General features: G+C 43.3%; 1 protein-coding gene across 1 annotated transcript; it reads left to right on the top strand.

The window, feature by feature from the left end:
* Positions 1 to 418: 418 nt before the first annotated feature.
* On the top strand, positions 419 to 20,022 carry WNT3 (Wnt family member 3). Its single transcript, XM_040331328.1, is given in 5 exon segments — positions 419 to 683; positions 11,422 to 11,663; positions 16,059 to 16,324; positions 18,191 to 18,675; positions 19,976 to 20,022. Coding segments are annotated over 4 exon segments (1,125 nt in total). The 5' UTR covers positions 419 to 546; the 3' UTR covers positions 18,671 to 18,675; positions 19,976 to 20,022.
* Positions 20,023 to 20,404: the final 382 nt, after the last annotated feature.

The raw sequence follows: 20,404 nt of genomic DNA, 5'->3' as shown, positions 1-20,404 counted from the left end.
TTGCAGATCATCATGCTTTTCAAGTTATTCATAATCAAAACTTTTATTTTTTTTAGAACTGTACTAGTTCTGTGAGATGTAAACCACATAAGGTACATTCAATAGAGTGTACAGTGTAACAATGTGATCAGTGGGACCCAGTCACTGCATCAAGTAAACAATTGTGTGAAAGAGTCCATGAAAGGTTACATGCGATTGGCTGATCTAGGCTGTGGCATTTAATTCTCATTACTGTTGCTCTTTGCACTGACTTTATCCTGAAAGATGTGACAGAATGAGATTTGGAGACATGAAAGGGCATAGAGGAGAGATAAGTAGGAGGCTGGATAAAGAAGTATTGTTGAAGAGGGAGGGGGCACTTTGATTGACTGCTCCCTGTAGGGAGGATTCTCATACCTTGTCTCATGGTTCAGGGATTGGTTGTCTGGTGACATCTAGCTTCCCTCTCCTTGTCATGATCAGCAGGCAGGGTATAAAGTAGCCAAAACCTCCTGTCCCCCCCCCAAATAGACACTCAGCAAGAGGACAAACCGAGCTTCTCATGGGATGCCCCCTACTTCTCCAGCAAGGTCTCCTGACTTTCCCAACGCACAGCGCTCTCCCCCCATGGGCAGGCTCCACATTCTGCACTTCCTGTGGTTTTTCGCTGCTGTCCCCGTCTTGGCTGGTTACCCTATTTGGTGGTAAGAGATCACCTACTACTTCTATTGATGAGCCTTCTGGGGGGGTCCTTATGACTCCTCAAGGGTAATTTTCCTTGCTGTAAACAAATTTTGTATACATAAAAATGTGATTAGTACAGTGTTTTACACTAGGAAGAACTTTAGACATGATGTAAAAGCTCCCGTTTGGTGCCAATGGGGTGCCTTGGCAGTAAATGTACACACTTTAAAAGGCGACACACACCGGTGGGTACTGGTAAACACTGAGGTATTGTATAGAAATGCTGGGATGTTTTAATACCTATCTCCAATTTAAATACACCAGAGAGGCATTTTATGATTGCGTGTTACACATCTTGCTTCCCTTTGTCATCAATGTGTCCCGTCATGCTATTGTGTATTTCAGTCAGCATCCTACCATACCTGAGATGTGTAAAACCAGGCTGTGACTGTTACTTCTCAGGTGTGAATTGCCCATGGTTGTACAGAAAGCATCGTCCTTGAAACAGAAAATGTCTTTTCATTTAAACATGCAATGGCAGTTTTCCAATACTGGGGAATTTTGTATGGCTGTTTCATAATTCAATTTTGTGCTTATCTATTGTGCACATTAAACATGCAAAATGGGAATACAACATGCCCGCTGTACCACCTCCGTTCCTGGCAGTGTTAGGTTGTCCCAGGCCCTGTCACTTTTGCTGGTCTGCATTTAAATGTCATGTAAAAAATGTACTTACATTTTTATTTTATTTTTTAAAGAATTCATAAATGTAATACTAAAATGACATGTATTGATACATATCAGAATATAATATTTTGTATGTAATAATGTCTTGGCATTTATGCGGGATCATAAGTGAAGGGACACAGTGGTAATGTATGTCGGAGGGTTGCTATAGAACAAATAAGGAATATGTTGGCTTATTCTTACCCTCAGGATTGCTCTTTTCTTGTAATTTCCCAGCTGATACGGATTCGACATTCTACTGTTGACAGCTTTAACAGTAACATCACTGTCAAAAGTTATTCATTATTACTGTATGGCAGATATTTCATATAGTCAAATCAATTATTCCGAATTCTAGTATCTGTTGACAGGTGACTGTCTTCCTCTCTGTAGGCTCAATTCAAAGCTTACAAACCAGGATAAGTAACCTTATTTTATAAAAGTGAGTTATTTTTAGTTGAGTCCAACGAAATATCAAAATTACAGTCGCATACCTGAAAATATAATGCATTTAACTGGCGTTAAAGCTTTGCAAATTCAGCAGTCTGATGTAAATGTCTCAATAAATAGTCAAACTGGAAGCAATAACTGCCAATTTTATTGTATTGTCTAGCGTATTGATATGGATTTTATTTATTAGGATAGATTCCTCCCTAGGTAGGGGGGTAGATTTCACCAGCTGCATATTTAGTTGCAATGGAAAGAACCAGCTATGCTTGGAAGGTGTTTGACTCTAAACTGTAATATCTTTTTCCGTATTGGGATTGTGTCAGTAGAGAGGAGTTTTTTCTGTTGGAGTATAAAATAAGATGCGCAGATTCTTGTAGGCTGGACATTCTTGCATTTGAATTGGGATGGTGTGATTTACAAACCTTTGATCAGCATGAAAGATTTGATCTAGTAGCTTATGGTACTTCTCTCCTTACTTATAGACGGTTCTCCATGCGTGGTCTTGTCTTGTACAGCAGTGGTCATCAACCTTGTCCTGCAGGGCCCACTAACAGGCCAGGTTTTATGTATTACCTTGGGGAGATGCAGTCTAGAATACTGCAATCACTGAGGAGCAAATTATATCAGCTGTGATGTATTTCAGTTATCTTGCAAACCTGGCCTGTTAGTGGGCCCTGCAGGACAAGGTTGATGACCACTGTTGTACAGGACTATTCCAAAGTTGTGTGGCTTCAGTTATTTAAAGGGTCAGACCACCCAAAGCTGATATTTCAGTGTTTGGAAGATGCGGGAGCCTTGAACCACCTGATAGTTACTTAAATCTCTTAGGGATTCTATTGGTGGGATGTCCATGCTGTAGTTACGGGGTCAACACGCCTGCTGTGGCCATTATGAGGGAGTCCCACTCTCCCTGTTGGGTGTTTTTATGTATTTTTTTATATTCTGGAGAATGCAATAGGAGGAGCTGAAACACAAAAAGATGGAAGGGACCATCCATCACAGAATTCTCACCAGCTGCAGAGAGCTCACCACTTGATCATGTATAATATTCCCATTGCACACATTTCTGGAACTGGCAAGGCGTAAGTGTGTGTTGTAGCAACTACCAGCTGTAAATTGTTGCTGTACATATCACCAGCACACTGTGGATCTTCAAAAAGAAACCCAAATGTTTAAAGTAATCACACCACAGCAGTAAAGATGCAACATTTCAGGCGCCACCAGGACCCCTTTATCAGGCACTGTCTAAGTCCTTGCGAGACCTTCAGAAAAAAACTCAAAACCCATCTTTTCTGAGGGCAAAAATACAGTAGGGAAAGGATACTAAGCGCCCAGAGGTGATTCAGTTCGCATGTGTTGCGCTATATAAGTTACTCACATAAGAAGATGATGGGTTGACTTAACCTAGCTGCTTCCATCCAAAGCTGAAGTCTCTTTGTACTGATTGTCTCCTTGGGAATTGTCTCTGAAATGTAAATGAATTGTTGTGAATATTAACGTGTGCTGAAATATTTTATACCTTTTTTTTTTGCTGTCTGCATGACCATTCAGGAATATGTACAGCACAGTGTATACTTTAATTCTTTAACCACTTGCCTACTGGACACTTTACCCCCTTCCTGCCCAGGCCAGTTCTCAGGTTTCAGCACTGTCGAATTTGAATGACAATTGCGCCGTCATGCAACGCTGTACACAAATTAGATTTTTATAATTTTTTGAGACAGTTAGAGCTTTCTTTTGGTGGTATTTAATCACCATTGGGTTTTCATTTTTTGCTAAACAAATGAAAAAACACAGAAAATTTAGAAAAAATATAATAATGTTTTTCTTAGTTTCTTTTATAACATTTTGTAAATAATACATTTTTCTCCTTCACTTATGTGCGCTACATTGATGGGCACTGATTGGCTTGCACTGATTGGCATCACTGATAGGGCTGAATGGATCATCATTGGGGCAATATCCACACTAGGATGATAATCAGCTAATTGCATACAAGCAGCTAGCATAAATACAGTGATTGCAATATATATATAAAACCACATAAAAGTCCAAATGCAACACTGAAGGTAGGAGATAAATGAGGAGACGGTGGGTATAGATGGACGTAGGAATGTCACACCAACTTAAAAGCGTAATAAAACAGACACCACTGTGCTGACAAATATATCTTCTTACCAGAAGTCGGATAAAATCAAGCACATCCAATAACTCCTGAAGACAGCATCACCACAGATTTCACATAGGAAGCAGAGTGGAAGCTCTGGGGATATTAAGATCCTCTGCAGATTCCCAATAGCCAGCAGTGGCACACCATCAGACTCCAATATCAGTCAATGGAAGCAATACGTGTGTTATAAGAAAACAAGGAGGCACGTGGTGAAGTCCATTAAAGCAGCCCTTAATTTATTTAAAATAAGGGGGGGTACTCACAAATGAAAGATGAATACAGGCATGTAAATCAAAAAAAGACTGTGGTAGTGGCGTGGTAGCGCCCCCCCCCTTCTTCTCTTTCCTATCTCTAATAATCATGCACTGGTGAGGATACAATGATGGGCACTAGTGAGGCTGCATTAATGGGCACTGATCAGGTGGCATTGATCTAAACTGCTGAGGCTGCGCTGATGGGCACTGGTGAGGTTGCATTGATGGGCATCTTACAGATTACCTGATACATTTCAGCCTATTGGCCATCATCAGAGGTGTGACGAGGACGACGCACATGCTATTTAACCTCCCTGGCGGTATGATTATTTTAGAAAAAAGGTGCTGAAAGTGGTACCATTATTTGCAAGGAAATTTGGTGTTTTATACTGTAGGCCTGTAATTCTTAGGAATAACTCACTTAAATCTGTCCAAACAAGAGTCTAGTAGGCATCCCGGGTATGATTTTTTTTTTAAAAACAAAATTATAAATTATAATATAATTATAATAAAAATTATTCAATAATGTTATCAACTCAAAATCACTGAAATTTGCTCAGTTGCAGAATTGTCGCTGTCATTACTTTTATTTTTTTATGACGAATTTCCCCACAAATCGCTATCGCACAATTCTGCAAGTGATTATAATTTATTATCGCTGTTTTCTAGCTGCTCTAAAACCATTTTTGACATAAAGGGACACTTTTGGTTGCTATGGACAATCTACAGTTTCCAGGCAGAAAGAACAGTTTTTATTATATAAAATAACATGTAGGACACTGGGCAGACCAATAGGGACAAGGGGTGTGTGTATTTTTTACATACAGTACTGTAATCTATAAGATTACAGTATACTGTATGTAAGGTGTTTGTTTACCTTTTTGAATTTGGCGCCGTTCTCCGCTCCCGTGCGTCGTAACGTCGCAGGGAACGGAGATCGGCGGCACACAGAGGCACTGTGTGAATCGAGCGAGGTCCCGCTCGCTCACACAGCGCGGTGGCATCGCTGGATCCAGGGACAAGGTAAGTAAACCAAGCCTGTGGATTCAGCGAGGCGAGCCCGAGTCTGACTCAGAGTTACCGATCGCAGCACAAAAATGTAACCCCGAGTCAGACTTGGGAATACCGCCAGGGGGGTTAAATAGATACAGAACGGAGCCTTCACCACCGAATGTGTATCATCAGTGATAGAATGGTCGAAAACACGCTAATTGCGTTCCAACAGCCGGAAATAACACTGATAATTATTGCTCTAATTATCAGTGCAGTGCAGATGTCCCCACTGAGAAAAGACGCTTATAAGCTCTCCTCTCCTCACACGCTATTAGTGTGAGGAGAGGAATGCCGATAACTGGCACTTCCTATTTTACACTGTGATCAGCTAGGATTGGATACAGCTGATCACATGGTAAATAGCCAATGTCATAGGCTCTTTTACCGTGATCGGTGATGCAGTGTCTCCAAGTGAAACACTTCACCACTGATCGTCGCGTTGCGTCCTCAGGACGTCATATAAGCATTCAAAACATTTTGTGGGAAAGGATTAGAATCTCTGACAGGTGGTTACTGTTATTCCAGACTCCATTGGAGAAATTCCCCCTCACTTTCTGTGACAACAGATTCACTAAACAAGAAGTGAGGGAAAATCTGCAAAAGTAACACAGACCAAAATAAAAACCTGACAGAAAAAAGGTTTCACTAGGGAATTGAGGGGGAAATCTTTCTGGGGTTTGGGCTAGAGATGCCCTTTAAATGAAAAAGCAAAAACCTTCTATGAGGGTTTGGTAATTATTCCCTCACATATGTAACTTATCAGTTTCTATAGTAGACTATGTAATACATATGTGTAGCCTTATTTTAGAATGTCATCAGTGTTGGTAAGTATGTCATAAGTGCATAACCAACCCAACAGAGCAAACACAGAATAGGAAAGTTGCCTAAAGTGTTAAAAACCGGAAAGCCATGAAAAAAATGGTAATCAGGACTTGGTTGCTATGGGTGACGTCTCCAATCTTCTATTTAGCACTGGTGAAGTCCGAACAGATCTTAATATGTAAAGATTTGATTGACTTATTGTTTCTCTCTTTTGTAAAGAGTTCTTACTATATGGATTAGGTAGCCATGGTTGCTACATTACAATAAAGTTGAGATGTTTTTTTCCCCTCAGTGATATGCTGAATATCTGGCCAGTGTTTGAATCGTTATTTTAGCACACTGGTCCATTTCCATTTGTCTGCCCAAGGAGGATTACACTGGTACCCAGCTGGATGACCTGGAATAAGTTACCACTAGGTAATATCCGGGGGCATCTTAATCTCTTGTATTGTTTGAGGATTAGGCTGTAGGATGAGCAGTATTGTCTGGTGTGGCTCTGTCTGGGTTAGCGATAAGGAGGATATGGGGGTCTTAAGTCTTTTGTAATGAGGTCTCCCCGAGGAACAGAATAGGCGACTCACTAATGCATGGAGTGTGTCCGGTTCCTTGAGATGTTTTATGGAGGGCAAACACAAATCCTCAAATGTATTTTATTGCAAGGTTAGTCCTGGAACATCAATGGGAGATTCTGGGGGCATGAAAGACCAAGGATATCGGGAAGCAATAATATGAGAGCACTTGTTGGAGTTGATTATGGCCTAAGCACCGAGTGTGAAGACTAAAACGTGACTGACAACCCCTTTATGAGTTTGTCTTCGTATGAGAAGACAGTGACCATACCCCCTATGGCCCCTATAGCTGGGAACGCTATTAAGGAAGTACTATAGGCCAGATAAGTCAATCGTAAATTTACAAATTTATCAGTTAAATCTCAAACACTTCAACTTTCTGTATCCTTGGCGGGGGGAGTTCCTTCACGTTCTGTTACATAGTAGTCCATCCTATGTGTCTGATTATATGTCCTTATTATATTGTATATGCCTGTATGCTGCAGTCATTCAAGTGCTTATCTAATGTTTTTTTTTTAACCACTGAAGCCCTGAACCTGTTTTTCAGACTCTGCGTTTTACATGTTAAAAACACGTTTTTTTTTGCTAGACAATTACTTGGAACCCCCAAACATTATATATATTTTTTTTCTAACACCTGAGAGAATAAAATGGCGGTCGGGTCATTGCAATACTTTTTGTCACACCATATTTGCGCAGCAGTCTTACAAGCACACTTTTTTGGAAAAAAAAATCACTTTTTTTAATAATAAAAAAAAGACAACAGTAAAGTTAGCCCATTTTTTTTTTATATTGTGAAAGATAATGTTACACCGAGTAAAATGATACCCAGCATGTCGTGCTTCAAAATCCCGCTTGTGGAATGGCGTCAAACCTTTACCCGACGTTTAAAAAAATCTACAGGTTGCATGTTTTGAGTTACAGAGGAGGTCTAGGGCTAGAATTATTGCTCTCGCTCTAATGATTGCGGCAATACCTCACATGTGTGGTTTGAACACCATTTTCATATGCAGGCGCTACTCACGTATTTGTTCGCCTCTGCGTGCAAGCTCGTTGGGACGGGGCGATTTAAAAAAAAAATTGTTTTCTGATTTATTATACTTGATTTTATTTATTTTTACACTGTTTAACAAAAAAAAAATGGGTCACTTTTATTCCTATTACAAGAAACGTTAACATCTCTTGTAATAGAAAAAAGCATGACAGGTCCTCTTAAATATGAGATCTGGGGTCAAAAAGACCTCATTTTAAACTAAAATGCAATAAAAAAAATTGTCATTTGAAAAAATGACAACAAAAAAAAGTGCCTTTAACACACATGGGCGGAAGTAAAGTTTTGACGTTGCTTCCACCCTGCTATGCTATGAAGATGGGTGGGGGCCATTTTGCCCTCACTCACATCCATGATGGAGGGCGCGGGAGGGGGGCCTCTCTCACCGCCAATAACGTTAATCTTGCTGCGAATCCACCGCGCAGACCGCCATTTTTGTTTAGAGCCCCACCGCTTGAAGAGATGGATATCTTGGTTGTGGCTGCAGCTGCTGCCGTTACTGAGATATCCCTCTTCAAATAGAGGACGTATATCTGCGTTCGGCGGGGCTCAAGTGGTTAAATTATTGATGCTCCACGCTGAGACCACTGACTGTGGAAGAGAATTCCACATCCTTGCTGCTCTTACAGTACAGAACCCTCTAGGTAGTTTAAGATTAAAATGCTTTTCTTCTAATTTTATTGAATGGCCGCGCGTCTTATTAAATTCCCGTAGTCTAGAGAAAGATTTGACCGTCTTATGGATTTGTATTGCATTCTCCTGGAGACATTACCTGCCATTTCTGTACACTTGATGCTTTTAGCAGGTTTTTATAGCTGTCTATGGTCCATTGAAAAAAGATCTACCCTCAATCATGAAGGTTTTGTCAGGTGTACCTTTCCTTTCCTTTCCCTATGGTGGTGTGGTCACCCAGACTCTGGCCACTGCCCTTGCCTATAACTGGCCGACCAGCCTGCAACCAACCAAATTATTTTGTCTAACAGTATACGTCAAAAATCTGGGTTTTCAAAGTCCCCTCACCAGTGTTCCAACGGTACAAACAATTGGCCATTGCCCTCGCCTATAACTTGCCTTTGCAGCAAGGAGCACATGGAAGGCCACTCAAATAAACCAACCAGAGAAATTCCCTGCTCTGCTTCCTTGTTCTACAAAAATTAATTCATTTTCCCTGGAATTTTAATCTAAAAACACACAAAAAAAAGTCTATGCAATTTATTATCAATATGAATAGGGACACGTATGAATAACTCATATGTTTTGTTATTGCTGTATGTTGTGTTTTTATAGGTCTTGGTTCATTGGCATTGGCGCACTTGTATTAACCACTTGGTATCCTGGCCATATTCAAAAGACGGCCACAAGGTGGCTCTCAATTGCTGGGAGGACGTCTATAGACGTCCTCGGCTCCTCCGGCCACTGGGGGGCGCCCGCCGCATCACTGTGGTGCCGATGCGCGTGCCTGGCGGCCGCGATGTCCGTCAGGTACCCACGATCAGCCATTACACAGACAAGGACGTGGATCTCTGTGTGTAAACACACAGATCCACGTCCTGTCAGGGAGAGGAGGCCAATGCTGTGTCCCTTGTACATAGGGACATAGATCGGTCACCTCCCCCAGTCAGTCCCCTTCCCCCACAGTTAGAAACACTATGCAGAAGACACATTTAACCCCTTCCTCGCCCCTAGTGTTAACCCTTTCCCTGCCAGTCACATTTATTCAGTAATCAGTGCATATTTATAGCTCTGATCGCTGTATAAATGTGAATGGTCCCAAAAATTTGTCAAACGTGTCTGATGTGTCCGCCATAATGTTGCAGTCTCCAAAAATATTACAGATCGCCGCCATTACTAGTAGAATTTTTTTATTTATTTTTTAAATCATAATTCTGTCCCCTATTTTGTAGGCACTATGGGCCAAATCCACAAAGATCGTGCCTAACTTAATTTTTTCCATTTAAGTTACACTGCCTTAAAATTTCTACCTAAGTGCCCGATCCACAAAGCACTTACCTAGAAATTTTAAGGCAGTGTAACTTAAATCCGCCGGCGCAAGGCGTTCCTATTCAAATGGGGCAAAACCCATTTAAATTAGGCGCGCTCCCGCGCCGGCCGTACTGCGCATGCTCGTGACGTCATTTTCCCGACGTGTATAGCGCGAAATTACGTTACGCCGAGCTTTGTGCATTGCGACGGGTCAATAAAGTTGCGTCGGAAAAAAAAAAAAGATACGGCGGAAAAAAAAAAATTCAAATTTAAAAAAAAATCGCTGACGCTGGACAGAAAGGATTGCTTTTACATGGTGTACTAACATTACACCTTGTAAAAGCAGCCCTAATTTTTGCGTATGCAAACTAAAACTTACGGAGAAAAAACTAAGCTGAATAGCTTCGTGGATCTCCGTAAGTGCTAATTTGCATACCCGAGCGGCATTTCGACACGAAATGCCCCCAGCGGCGGATGCGGTACTGCATCCTAAGATCCGGCAGTGTAAGTCCCTTACACATGTCGGATCTTCTCCCTAACTATGGAAAACTGATTCTGTGGATCAGTTCCATAGTTAGGACCAGGGATACGATGGAGTACCAGCAGTTACGCCGTCGTATCCCTTTTGTGGATTTGGCCCTATAACTTTTGCGCAAACCAGTCTCTTATTGCGATTTTTTTTTTTTTTACCAAAAATATGTAGAAGAATACGTATCTGCCTAAACTGAGGAAAAAACGTTTTTTTTTTATATATTTTTGGGGTATATTTATTATAGCAAAAAGTAAAAAATATTGTGTTTTTTTTTCAAAATTGGCGCTCTATTTTTGTTTATAGCGCAAAAAATAAAAAACGCAGAGGTGATCAAATAGCACCAAAAGAAAGCTCTATTTGTGGGGGGAAAAGGGACGTCAATTTTGTTTGGGAGCCACGTTGCACGACCGCGCAATTGTCTGTTAAAGCGACGCCGTGCTGGACCTGAAATTTCGCCTGGGTGGGAAGGGGGTATATGTGCCCAGTAAGCAAGTGGTTAAACCAAAGATAAAAGGGAACAGGTCTTAGATCAATGTTATTGCAGCACTTGTTGGCAACCAGGAACAATGAGGAACAGGTCTAATTTCAATGTTACTGGAAGACTTGTATGGGACCAGGAACAATGGAGAACAGATCTCGCTTCAATTGGAAGACTTGTATGAGACCAAGGACAATGGGGAGCAGGTCTCAGTTCAGTGTTATTGGAACACGTGTGGGAAACCAGGGACAATGGGGATAGGGTCTCTGTGAAATATTATTGGATCATTTATATGAGTGGCTGTAAACTAAGATTTGAATAAATTGGTAAAAAAGCAAAGAAATAGTAATAAATAGAAACGTGTCATGAAAGCCATATGAAGGAAATCACTGCTGACCTCTCCTTCTGAAAGTGCTATTTGACTGGCTGTCAGGAGTTAATACCCTCACACAAGCATAAGGACATTCTTCATCTGTCGCATGTAAAGTCATCATGACAGCCAGGAAAATAATATATTCAGAAAATTAGGTCAGCGATGCCTTAGCCCAAAGGATTGTGCCGATAGAGACTGCAGTGACCATTATCGATACCGACTGGTCAGGGAAGGTGTGAGTACATCTTATAGGCTGTCCTACTGACTCCTTACCTGTCTATTACTTTGTCTACGTAGGTCTTTGGCACTGGGACAGCAGTACAGTTCCCTCAGCTCACAGCCCATTCTCTGTGGATCCATACCAGGACTGGTGCCAAGCAAATGCGATTCTGTCAGAAACTACATTGAGATCATGCCAAGTGTGGCCGAAGGGTGAAGGCTCAGAATACAGGAGTGCCAACACCAGTTCAGAGGCAGGCGCTGGAACTGTACCACGATCCATGACCAGTCTTGCATCTTTGGACCAGTGCTAGATAAAGGTACGGCTTAGTGTTCTAACCAAAGCTGATTCTGCTTACCTCCACACTTGCCAGAGCAGTAGAAATCACAAAATGTGCTGTAAAAATACGTCATGCAAATAGACGTGTACTGCGGAGAAAAAAAAAAAATATATATACTATATATACACACATATATGTCTTGTATATTATTGTTTAACATAAAAAATATTTATATATATATATATATATTATATATATATATTGCATATATGAGAAGCTACATTTTGATACTAATGGCAAATTAATCTGTATTAATTGTTTAAATATCTATTCTTTGCATAGTTTGTGATTATATATGTGGGACAGAGCAGTCAATACATGCATGCTGTGCTTTTATTTTTCACCACCTTATGGGTATCTATTCTAATGCCGCGTACACACGGTCGTTTTTTGTGATGAAAAAAAAAAAACATTTTAAACGCGTCATTTAAAGCGGTGTTCACCCTGCAGAACAACTTTTTAGCATAAAATTCGGCATAGTAGCGCGAGGCTACCGTATGCCTGTCTTAATTTTTTTATCCCCGTACTCACAGTGTAATCGTACATAGAAGATTCCGACTGCCCGCGGGGAATTGGGCGTTCCTTTCAAGAGGGAGGGTGATTGAAGGCCGGCTCTGGCACGTCACGCTCCCCGAAGACAGCCGGAGTAGGTCTCGGCTCTTCACGGCGCCTGCGCACAGACTATGCGCAGGCGCCGTGAAGAGCCAAAGCCTATTTCGCCTATTTTGTGTCATAAAAATGATCGTGTGTGGGCTAAAACGACGTTTTAAACCCGCGCATGCTCAGAAGGCAAGTTATGAGTCGGGAGCTTGAATGGAGTGCCGTCGTACGTGTTGTACGTAACCGCGCTTTGCTAGGGCATTTTCAGAAAACGATGGTGTGATGGCAACGTTGTTTTTTATGATGAAGTTAGAAAAACGTTGTTTTTTTCATGAATGAAAAACGTCATTTTATTTCATCACAAAAACGACCGTGTGTACGAGACATTAGAGTGCTATTTTCTCCAATTTTGATAATGAATATTCTATTTGTACCAATGAGTAATAAATAGAAAATTGCAGCTAATCGTAGGAAAAATGCTGATTGATTTTGTAGGTCTGTTTTTACATGATCCAAATGAAGATGAGACCTGGCCATAAACGTATAGCATACGAATGTATTTGTCTAAATGTAGGATATTTATGGTTGTCTGCACACTGGCTTGACAAAGAAAAACTGCCCAGCATTCTTTATGTACACTTTATTCACACTCTAAATACAGATTATCATAATGTTGGGTTGTGCAGAAGAGTCGTGTTACCGAATCATCTTGTCCGCCATTTTTATATATAAATTTATTTGTATGTAGGGTTTTTTTCCCGTGTACGGAGCGCAGTCCCAGGCTGAGAGGCGAGCAGGTTCCCAGAGATGGCAGCAATGTGGGTCTCGCTCATCAGGGAGGCTGGCAGCTCAGTAACACTCACTGAATGAGTGAAATGGCTTAGTGCAGAATGAAATGGAGTTAAGACCTCCACCCCACTGAGAGGCTGAGAGGGTCTCTGGGCCCCAGCAGGACTCCAGGACCATTCACACGCCCTTTCGCTGCTCCCCCATACAAGCAGGGGACAGCGAGCAGTCAGCGCAAAGTTGCCTGTTGCTACGGAACGGCAGAGAAATGGCAGTCTGGTCACAATCGGGTCCCAGGTACGTCCATCATTATGTCACTAATACACTGTGACACCAGAACACAAAAGGGATTGAGCGTCCCAGCAGGAACTGCCACACTGGGAAAAGGAGGAGATCTTTTTAATAAGAGGATTAATCCCTTGTACGCCGTGATGCATAGATCTGCACTGTATTACCCTGACTGCTCTGGTCCACAAACAACCAGCTCAGTGCAGTCTGCCTCGGGGCATAGCAGGCCACATCTCTGAACAAGGAGATGTGCTGGGACAGTTTTAAGTGGATATGAATGAAATTAAGAAAACTTGAAGTATACTTTGCTTTAGTTGCCAAAATGTTCTTCTCAGTAAGTAATGTGCTGTCTTCTCTCCTGTCCTGCATGCACACCCTGCCTAGCTGGGAAAACATTGATTTAAATTTGTGTCTCCATGTAATGCTTTGTGTTCCGTTGGAGAAGTTTAGTGCAGGAGGAGATCTGTACTGAACAAAGGAAAGCAGGTTTTGAATGTTGCAAGGGGGATCCGTATAGAGCCAATGAAAGGAAGTTTTGGATTGTGCAGGAGGGGGATCAGTCCAAAAGCAAAAAAAGAAGCAGGTTTGGGATCGTGCAGGAGGGGGGTACATACAGAGCCTATGGGAAGGGACATTTTGGATGGTGCAGGAGGGGATCTGTACAGAGTCAATGGGAAGGAAATATTAGATGGTGCAGGAGGGGGTCCGTACAGAGTCAATGGGAAGGACATTTTGGATGGTGCGGGAGGGGGTCTGTACAGAGCCAATGGGAAGAACATTTTGGATGATGCAGGAGGGAGGGGGTCTGTACAGAGTCAATGGGAAGAGAAAACTGGATGGTGCAGGAGGGAGGGGGGTCTGTACAGAGCTAATGGGAAGGACATTGTAGATGGTGCAGGAGGGGGTCTGTACAGAGCCAATGGGGAGGAAATTCTGGATGGTGCAGGAGGTGGTTTGTACAGAGCTAATGGGAAGGAAATTTTAGATGGTGCAGGAGGGGGTCCATACAGAGCCAATGTGAAGGAAATTCTGGATGGTGCAGGAGGCGGTCTGTACAGATCCCATGGGAAGGAAATTCTGGATGGTGCAGGAGGGGGTCCATACAGAGCCAATGTGAAGGAAATTCTGGATGGTGCAGGAGGCGGTCTGTACAGGGCCAATGGGAAGGAAATTCTGGATGGTGCAGGAGGGGGTCTGTACAGAGCCAATGGGAAGGAAATTCTGGATGGTGCAGGAGGGGGTCTGTACAGAGCCAATGGGAAGGAAATTCTGGATGGTGCAGGAGGCGGTCTGTACAGGGCCAATGGGAAGGAAATTCTGGATGGTGCAGGAGGGGGTCTGTACAGAGCCAATGGGAAGGAAATTCTGGATGGTGCAGGAGGGGGTCTGTACAGATCCAATGGGAAGGAAATTCTGGATGGTGCAGGAGGGGGTCTGTACAGATCCAATGGGAAGGAAATTCTGGATGGTGCAGGAGGGGGTCTGTACAGAGCCAATGGGAAGGAAATTCTGAGTGGTGCAGGAGGGGGTCTGTACAGAGCCAATGGGAAGGAAATTCTGGATGGTGCAGGAGGGAGGGGGTCTGTACAGAGCCAATGGGAAGGAAATTCTGGATGGTGCAGGAGGCGGTCTGTACAGGGCCAATGGGAAGGAAATTCTGGATGGTGCAGGAGGGGGTCTGTACAGAGCCAATGGGAAGGAAATTCTGGATGGTGCAGGAGGGGTCTGTACAGATCCAATGGGAAGGAAATTCTGGATGGTGCAGGAGGGGGTCTGTACAGATCCAATGGGAAGGAAATTCTGGATGGTGCAGGAGGGGGTCTGTACAGAGCCAATGGGAAGGAAATTCTGAGTGGTGCAGGAGGGGGTCTGTACAGAGCCAATGGGAAGGAAATTCTGGATGGTGCAGGAGGGAGGGGGTCTGTACAGAGCCAATGGGAAGGAAATTCTGGATGGTGCAGGAGGGAGGGGGTCTGTACAGAGCCAATGGGAAGGAAATTCTGGATGGTGCAGGAGGGGGTCTGTACAGAGCCAATGGGAAGAACATTTTGGATGGTGCAGGAGGGAGGGGGTCTGTACAGAGCCAATGGGAAGAACATTTTGGATGGTGCAGGAGGGAGGGGGTCTGTACAGAGCCAATGGGAAGAACATTTTGGATGGTGCAGGAGGGAGGGGGTCTGTACAGAGCCAATGGGAAGGACATTTTGGGTGGTGCAGGAGAGAATTTGCATAGAAGCAGGTTGGATTGTGCGGGAAGGGATTAGTCCAGAGCCAAACAGAAGCACACAACACAACATTTTTTTGGGGAACTGTTACTCCCTCACAGGGTAGATGCTTTACTGTGGGTCAGTGGATAGCTTCTGACTGCAGAAAAGGTAAATGATTGCTGATTGGACCAGGTTTACCAACATTAGGTTGTGTTGTATTGGCCAGCCAGGTACTAAAAAAAAAGTTCTGAGGGATTTAATAAATCATATTTTCATTAGTCACATTACAAGCAGAACCTTTTTATTTGTGCTGTATATGGAGGAGAAGCCCAATAACGTGTATTGCTGTCTGTGTCCACATTGTAGAAATCCCAACACTCCCCAGTGAGGCTTTTCCTTGTGTCTCTGATGTAATAGTGATGTAACAGCAATCTAAGTATGGTGTTGTCAAAGCATGGTGTAACAGAGTGTGCCTTCTATTTGTCTCTTAAAGCCACGCGGGAGTCGGCCTTTGTTCATGCCATCGCTTCAGCTGGAGTGGCCTTTGCTGTGACCCGGTCCTGTGCAGAGGGCAGCTCCACCATCTGCGGCTGTGACTCCCACCACAAAGGCTCATCGGGAGATGGCTGGAAGTGGGGCGGCTGCAGTGAAGACGCAGACTTTGGGGTCCTGGTGTCCCGAGAATTTGCTGATGCCAGGGAGAACAGACCAGATGCCAGATCGGCCATGAATAGGCACAATAATGAGGCAGGAAGGGCGGTAAGAGAAATGTTATACACAATCTGGGTATTGTGGGACACTCAGCTAATGGTAAATAGCAGCAGACCTAATATACAGGTTGTCTTTATATAAAATAACAATGAAAGGTAACCTGTTCTGAATGTAGTAAGTGTACAGTCCATGCAATACATGCACCTTGCCCTGTGTTTTGTCTCTTTTAAAAACTCTGCAAAAAATCCATTGAGCTCTTCAGCTTTACCTGCACTGCCCTGTGTGTATCACACAGATGGGATGTGTTTTACCTGCCTTACATATATGCCTGTATACAGTGAGGGGAAAAGGTATTTGATCCCCCAACTGACAAGAATAATAACAAAAAAAATCCAGAAAATGTAAATTAAATTATAAATGTATTTGCATTTTAACGAGTGAAAGAAGTATATGACACCTTCGCAAAACATGACTTGGTACTTGGTGGCAGAACCCTTGTTGGTAATCAGAATTCAGGACGTTTCTTGGGGTGGCACACATCTCAGGAGGGGTTCTGTTCCACTCTTTGCAGATCCTCTCCAAGTCTCCAACTCGAACATTCAGCTCCCTCCACATGGGATTGGTCTGGAGACTGGCTAGGCCACTCCAGGATCTTAATGTGCTTCTTCCTGAGCCACTCCTTTGTTGCTTTGGCCACGTGTTTTGGGTCATTGTCCTGCTGGACCCATTTTCAATGCCCCAGCTGAGGGAAGGAGGTTTTCACCCAAGATTTGACTGTGCATGGTCCATCATCCCTTTGATGTGGTGACGTTGTCCTGTCCCCTTAGCAGAAAAACGCCCCCAAAGCATAATGTTTCCACCCCCATATTTGATGGTAGGGATGGTGTTCTTGGGGTCATAGGCAGCATTCTTCCTCCTCCAAACATGACGTGTTGAGTTGATGCCAAAGAGCTTGATTTTGGACTCATCTGACCACAACACTTTACTCAGTTCTCCTCTCAATTATTCAGATGTTCATTAGCAAACTTCAGCCGGTCCTGTACATGTGCTTTTTTGACAAGGGGGACTTTTTGGGTGCTGCAGGATTTCAGTCCTTCATAACGTAGTGTGTTACAAATTGTTTTCTTGGTGACTATGGACCCAGCTGCCTTGAGATCATTGACAAGAATCTCTTGTGTAGTTTTGGGCTGTTTCCTCACCGTTCTTGTGATTATAAAAAAAAAACTGCACTTGCAGGGAGCCCCAGACCGAGGGAGATTGAGTTATTTTGTGTTTCTTCCAATTGCGAATAATCGCACTGTTGTCACCCTCTCACCAAGCTGCTTGGCGATGGTCTTGTAGCCCATTCCAGCCTTCTACATCTAAATCTACAATCTTGTCCCCGACATCCTTGGACATTAGGAGAGTGCTCCTAATCTGAACTCATTACCTGTATAGAAGACACCTGGGAGCCAGACATCTTGCCGATTGATAGGGGATCAAATACTTATTTTACTCATTGAAATATTATTATATTGTACAGTAGTGACATTAGTCCCTGTCCTCAAGGAGCTTACACTCTAAGGTCCCTAACTCACACTAGGGAAACCCACGCAGGCACAGGGATGGTAATTGATATTTCAAAGTGTGCCAAGCAGCACCCTTATGAAATGGTCTTTAACATTTTAGGTGTACAGGCTTCATTCTACCAATCTTTAGGTACAGGAGCACTGACATACTGTATATACAGAGCTATACAACATACCCATAGAGTGGAAGTGGCTGCCTATAGTGAAAGGATGAATGGGAAAACTTAGCATTTTAATAGTTCCTCAGACTGTAGAAGGAATCATTCTTTAAAAATGTCAAGCAATATTTATTTATTTTTTATCTTGTATCCTCACTTCCCCGTGCCTGTACCTTTCTTTTTCACAGACCATCCTGGACCACATGCACCTGAAATGCAAATGCCATGGTCTGTCTGGCAGCTGCGAGGTAAAGACCTGCTGGTGGTCCCAGCCAGACTTTCGAGCCATCGGTGACCACTTGAAGGATAAGTATGACAGTGCCTCTGAGATGGCCGTGGAGAAACATCGAGAGGCACGAGGATGGGTGGAAACCCTGCGGGCCAAATACTCATTGTTCAAACCTCCCACTGAGAGGGACCTTGTGTACTATGAGACCTCTCCAAACTTCTGTGACCCCAACCCAGAGACTGGCTCCTTTGGGACACGGGGGCGTTCCTGCAATGTCACATCTCATGGGATAGATGGCTGTGATCTACTGTGCTGTGGAAGAGGTCACAATACCCGGACTGAGAAACGCAAAGAGAAATGCCACTGCATCTTCCACTGGTGCTGCTATGTGAGCTGCCAGGAATGTGTTCGCATCTACGATGTGCACACCTGCAAGTGACACAGGTATGTGTGAATTGGCATCCACATATTGCTGGAACTCCATTATGTTTTGGTGTCAATGGTCCTATACCCATTCAGTTGTCTTCCTATGGGGCCTAAGAAGTTGGGTACAGATATATTTAAGGCCCCTTTCACACGGTCGGACCGTCCAGGTCCGCCTGTCAGTTTTGATGGCGGATTTATACGGCCGCTCCATGCATGCCGATGGAGCGTCGGATGTCAGTGGAGACATGTCCGCTGACATCCGATCCGCCAAAATCAGACGGATGGCGATACGTCCCCATCTGTCCATGGCGGATCAGATCTCTCCATAGGAATCAGCGGCGCTGCACAAGCCCCTCCCCGCTCAGTGCGCAGAGAGGGACTTGTCATCCGCCGGCTCAGTGGAGATCTACAGGGGAAATCTCCCGCTGAGCCAGCGAACTCTGCTGAGACAGATTCCGCCTAGTGTGAAAGGGGCCTTACTGTTTACAGTGCCTGGTGTTCTCCTTTAATTTGCAAAGTGGTAGCATAACCACTGTGTGCCCATGTTTTTGGTTGTGAGCCCCAGTGCTATTTCATTGAAGGTCGCCAGGACGGCTCATCACAAGTGAGGGTCAGCTCCCAATTGTTGTGAAAGGGAGGTTAGTGCAGGTTTAACCACATGGTTTGTTGTCCAGGAAGTAATCCGTGTCAGGCTTCATTTCCTATTTACAGGTTCAGACATTAATGGCATTGCTCCTTTCAAACGGTGCCGTTAAATTATTTATTTATATTATTATAGAGCGAGCAATACATACCAGGCATAATGAAGATTTGTTTTTAAAGGCTGAAGGAAAACTGCCATTGCTAATTTAAAAAAGCCAACCTTGTATTGCTTTATGAATCACTGACCTAGACCTATCACACAGTTCTGCCTTCCCTTTACTGTATACTTGTTCTATATCTGTGAATACCAATGTATTCAAGCCAGACACAGCCTGGCAACTGGATTGGCATTGAGATGCCTCTTCTGTCATGACTGTTTTCCTTGAAGGGAAACTCTGAAAGTTTATTATCACTGAAGACTCTGAAGGAGACGACACATCGATATTGGCTGCAGGTTGCTGATTGGTTTCAGAGCAGCAAGACTGGGTGGATTGGGTTGTATTGTGTGTGATATCAGATTGTCTTTGTGTCTGCACATTTATTCTATATTCACATGGTCAGAATTATTCTTGTGCAGTCTGCTTATATGATCAGCATTAACAAGCCTATATATGTCTAAGTCCAGGCATATTTACCAACTACAGCAATGTTCATTTGGGTTTTCTGTTGTCCACAGGCATAGAACATAGTGGCGGCTCTGCAAGCACAGAAGAGAACAGCATCAAGTTCTTCCAGACACTGGAATGTATTCTGCATCGAAGGTGACCCACAAAAATGTCTGAATATTGTACAAGAACGCCTGTAGTGAAGCAGTACACACTTGCTGGGATAGGAGAGAAAGAGAATGATAATTCCTCTATTATTGGTCAGTGACTAGCTCACTGTGATGGGTCAAGTAGTTCAGTGTCTATGGCCAGCTTTCAAATGTGACTTTGTAGGAGTGCTGCAGATTTAGGGGTGATTAGGTTACTCTACCGTCCTCACCAGTTTCTTAAGGCTTCATTTCCACTGGCGTTTTTACAGCCACTTTTCTGAGCGTTTTTTACAGCTTAAAAACGCCTGTCCATGTTATTCTATGGCATCATGCCCACATAGGCGTTTTTGA

Source organism: Rana temporaria, chromosome 12 (genome assembly GCF_905171775.1).
Source record: "Rana temporaria chromosome 12, aRanTem1.1, whole genome shotgun sequence".
In the NCBI taxonomy this organism is placed as follows: Eukaryota; Metazoa; Chordata; class Amphibia; order Anura; family Ranidae; genus Rana; species Rana temporaria.
This window is presented reverse-complemented; position numbering and strand designations above follow the sequence as displayed.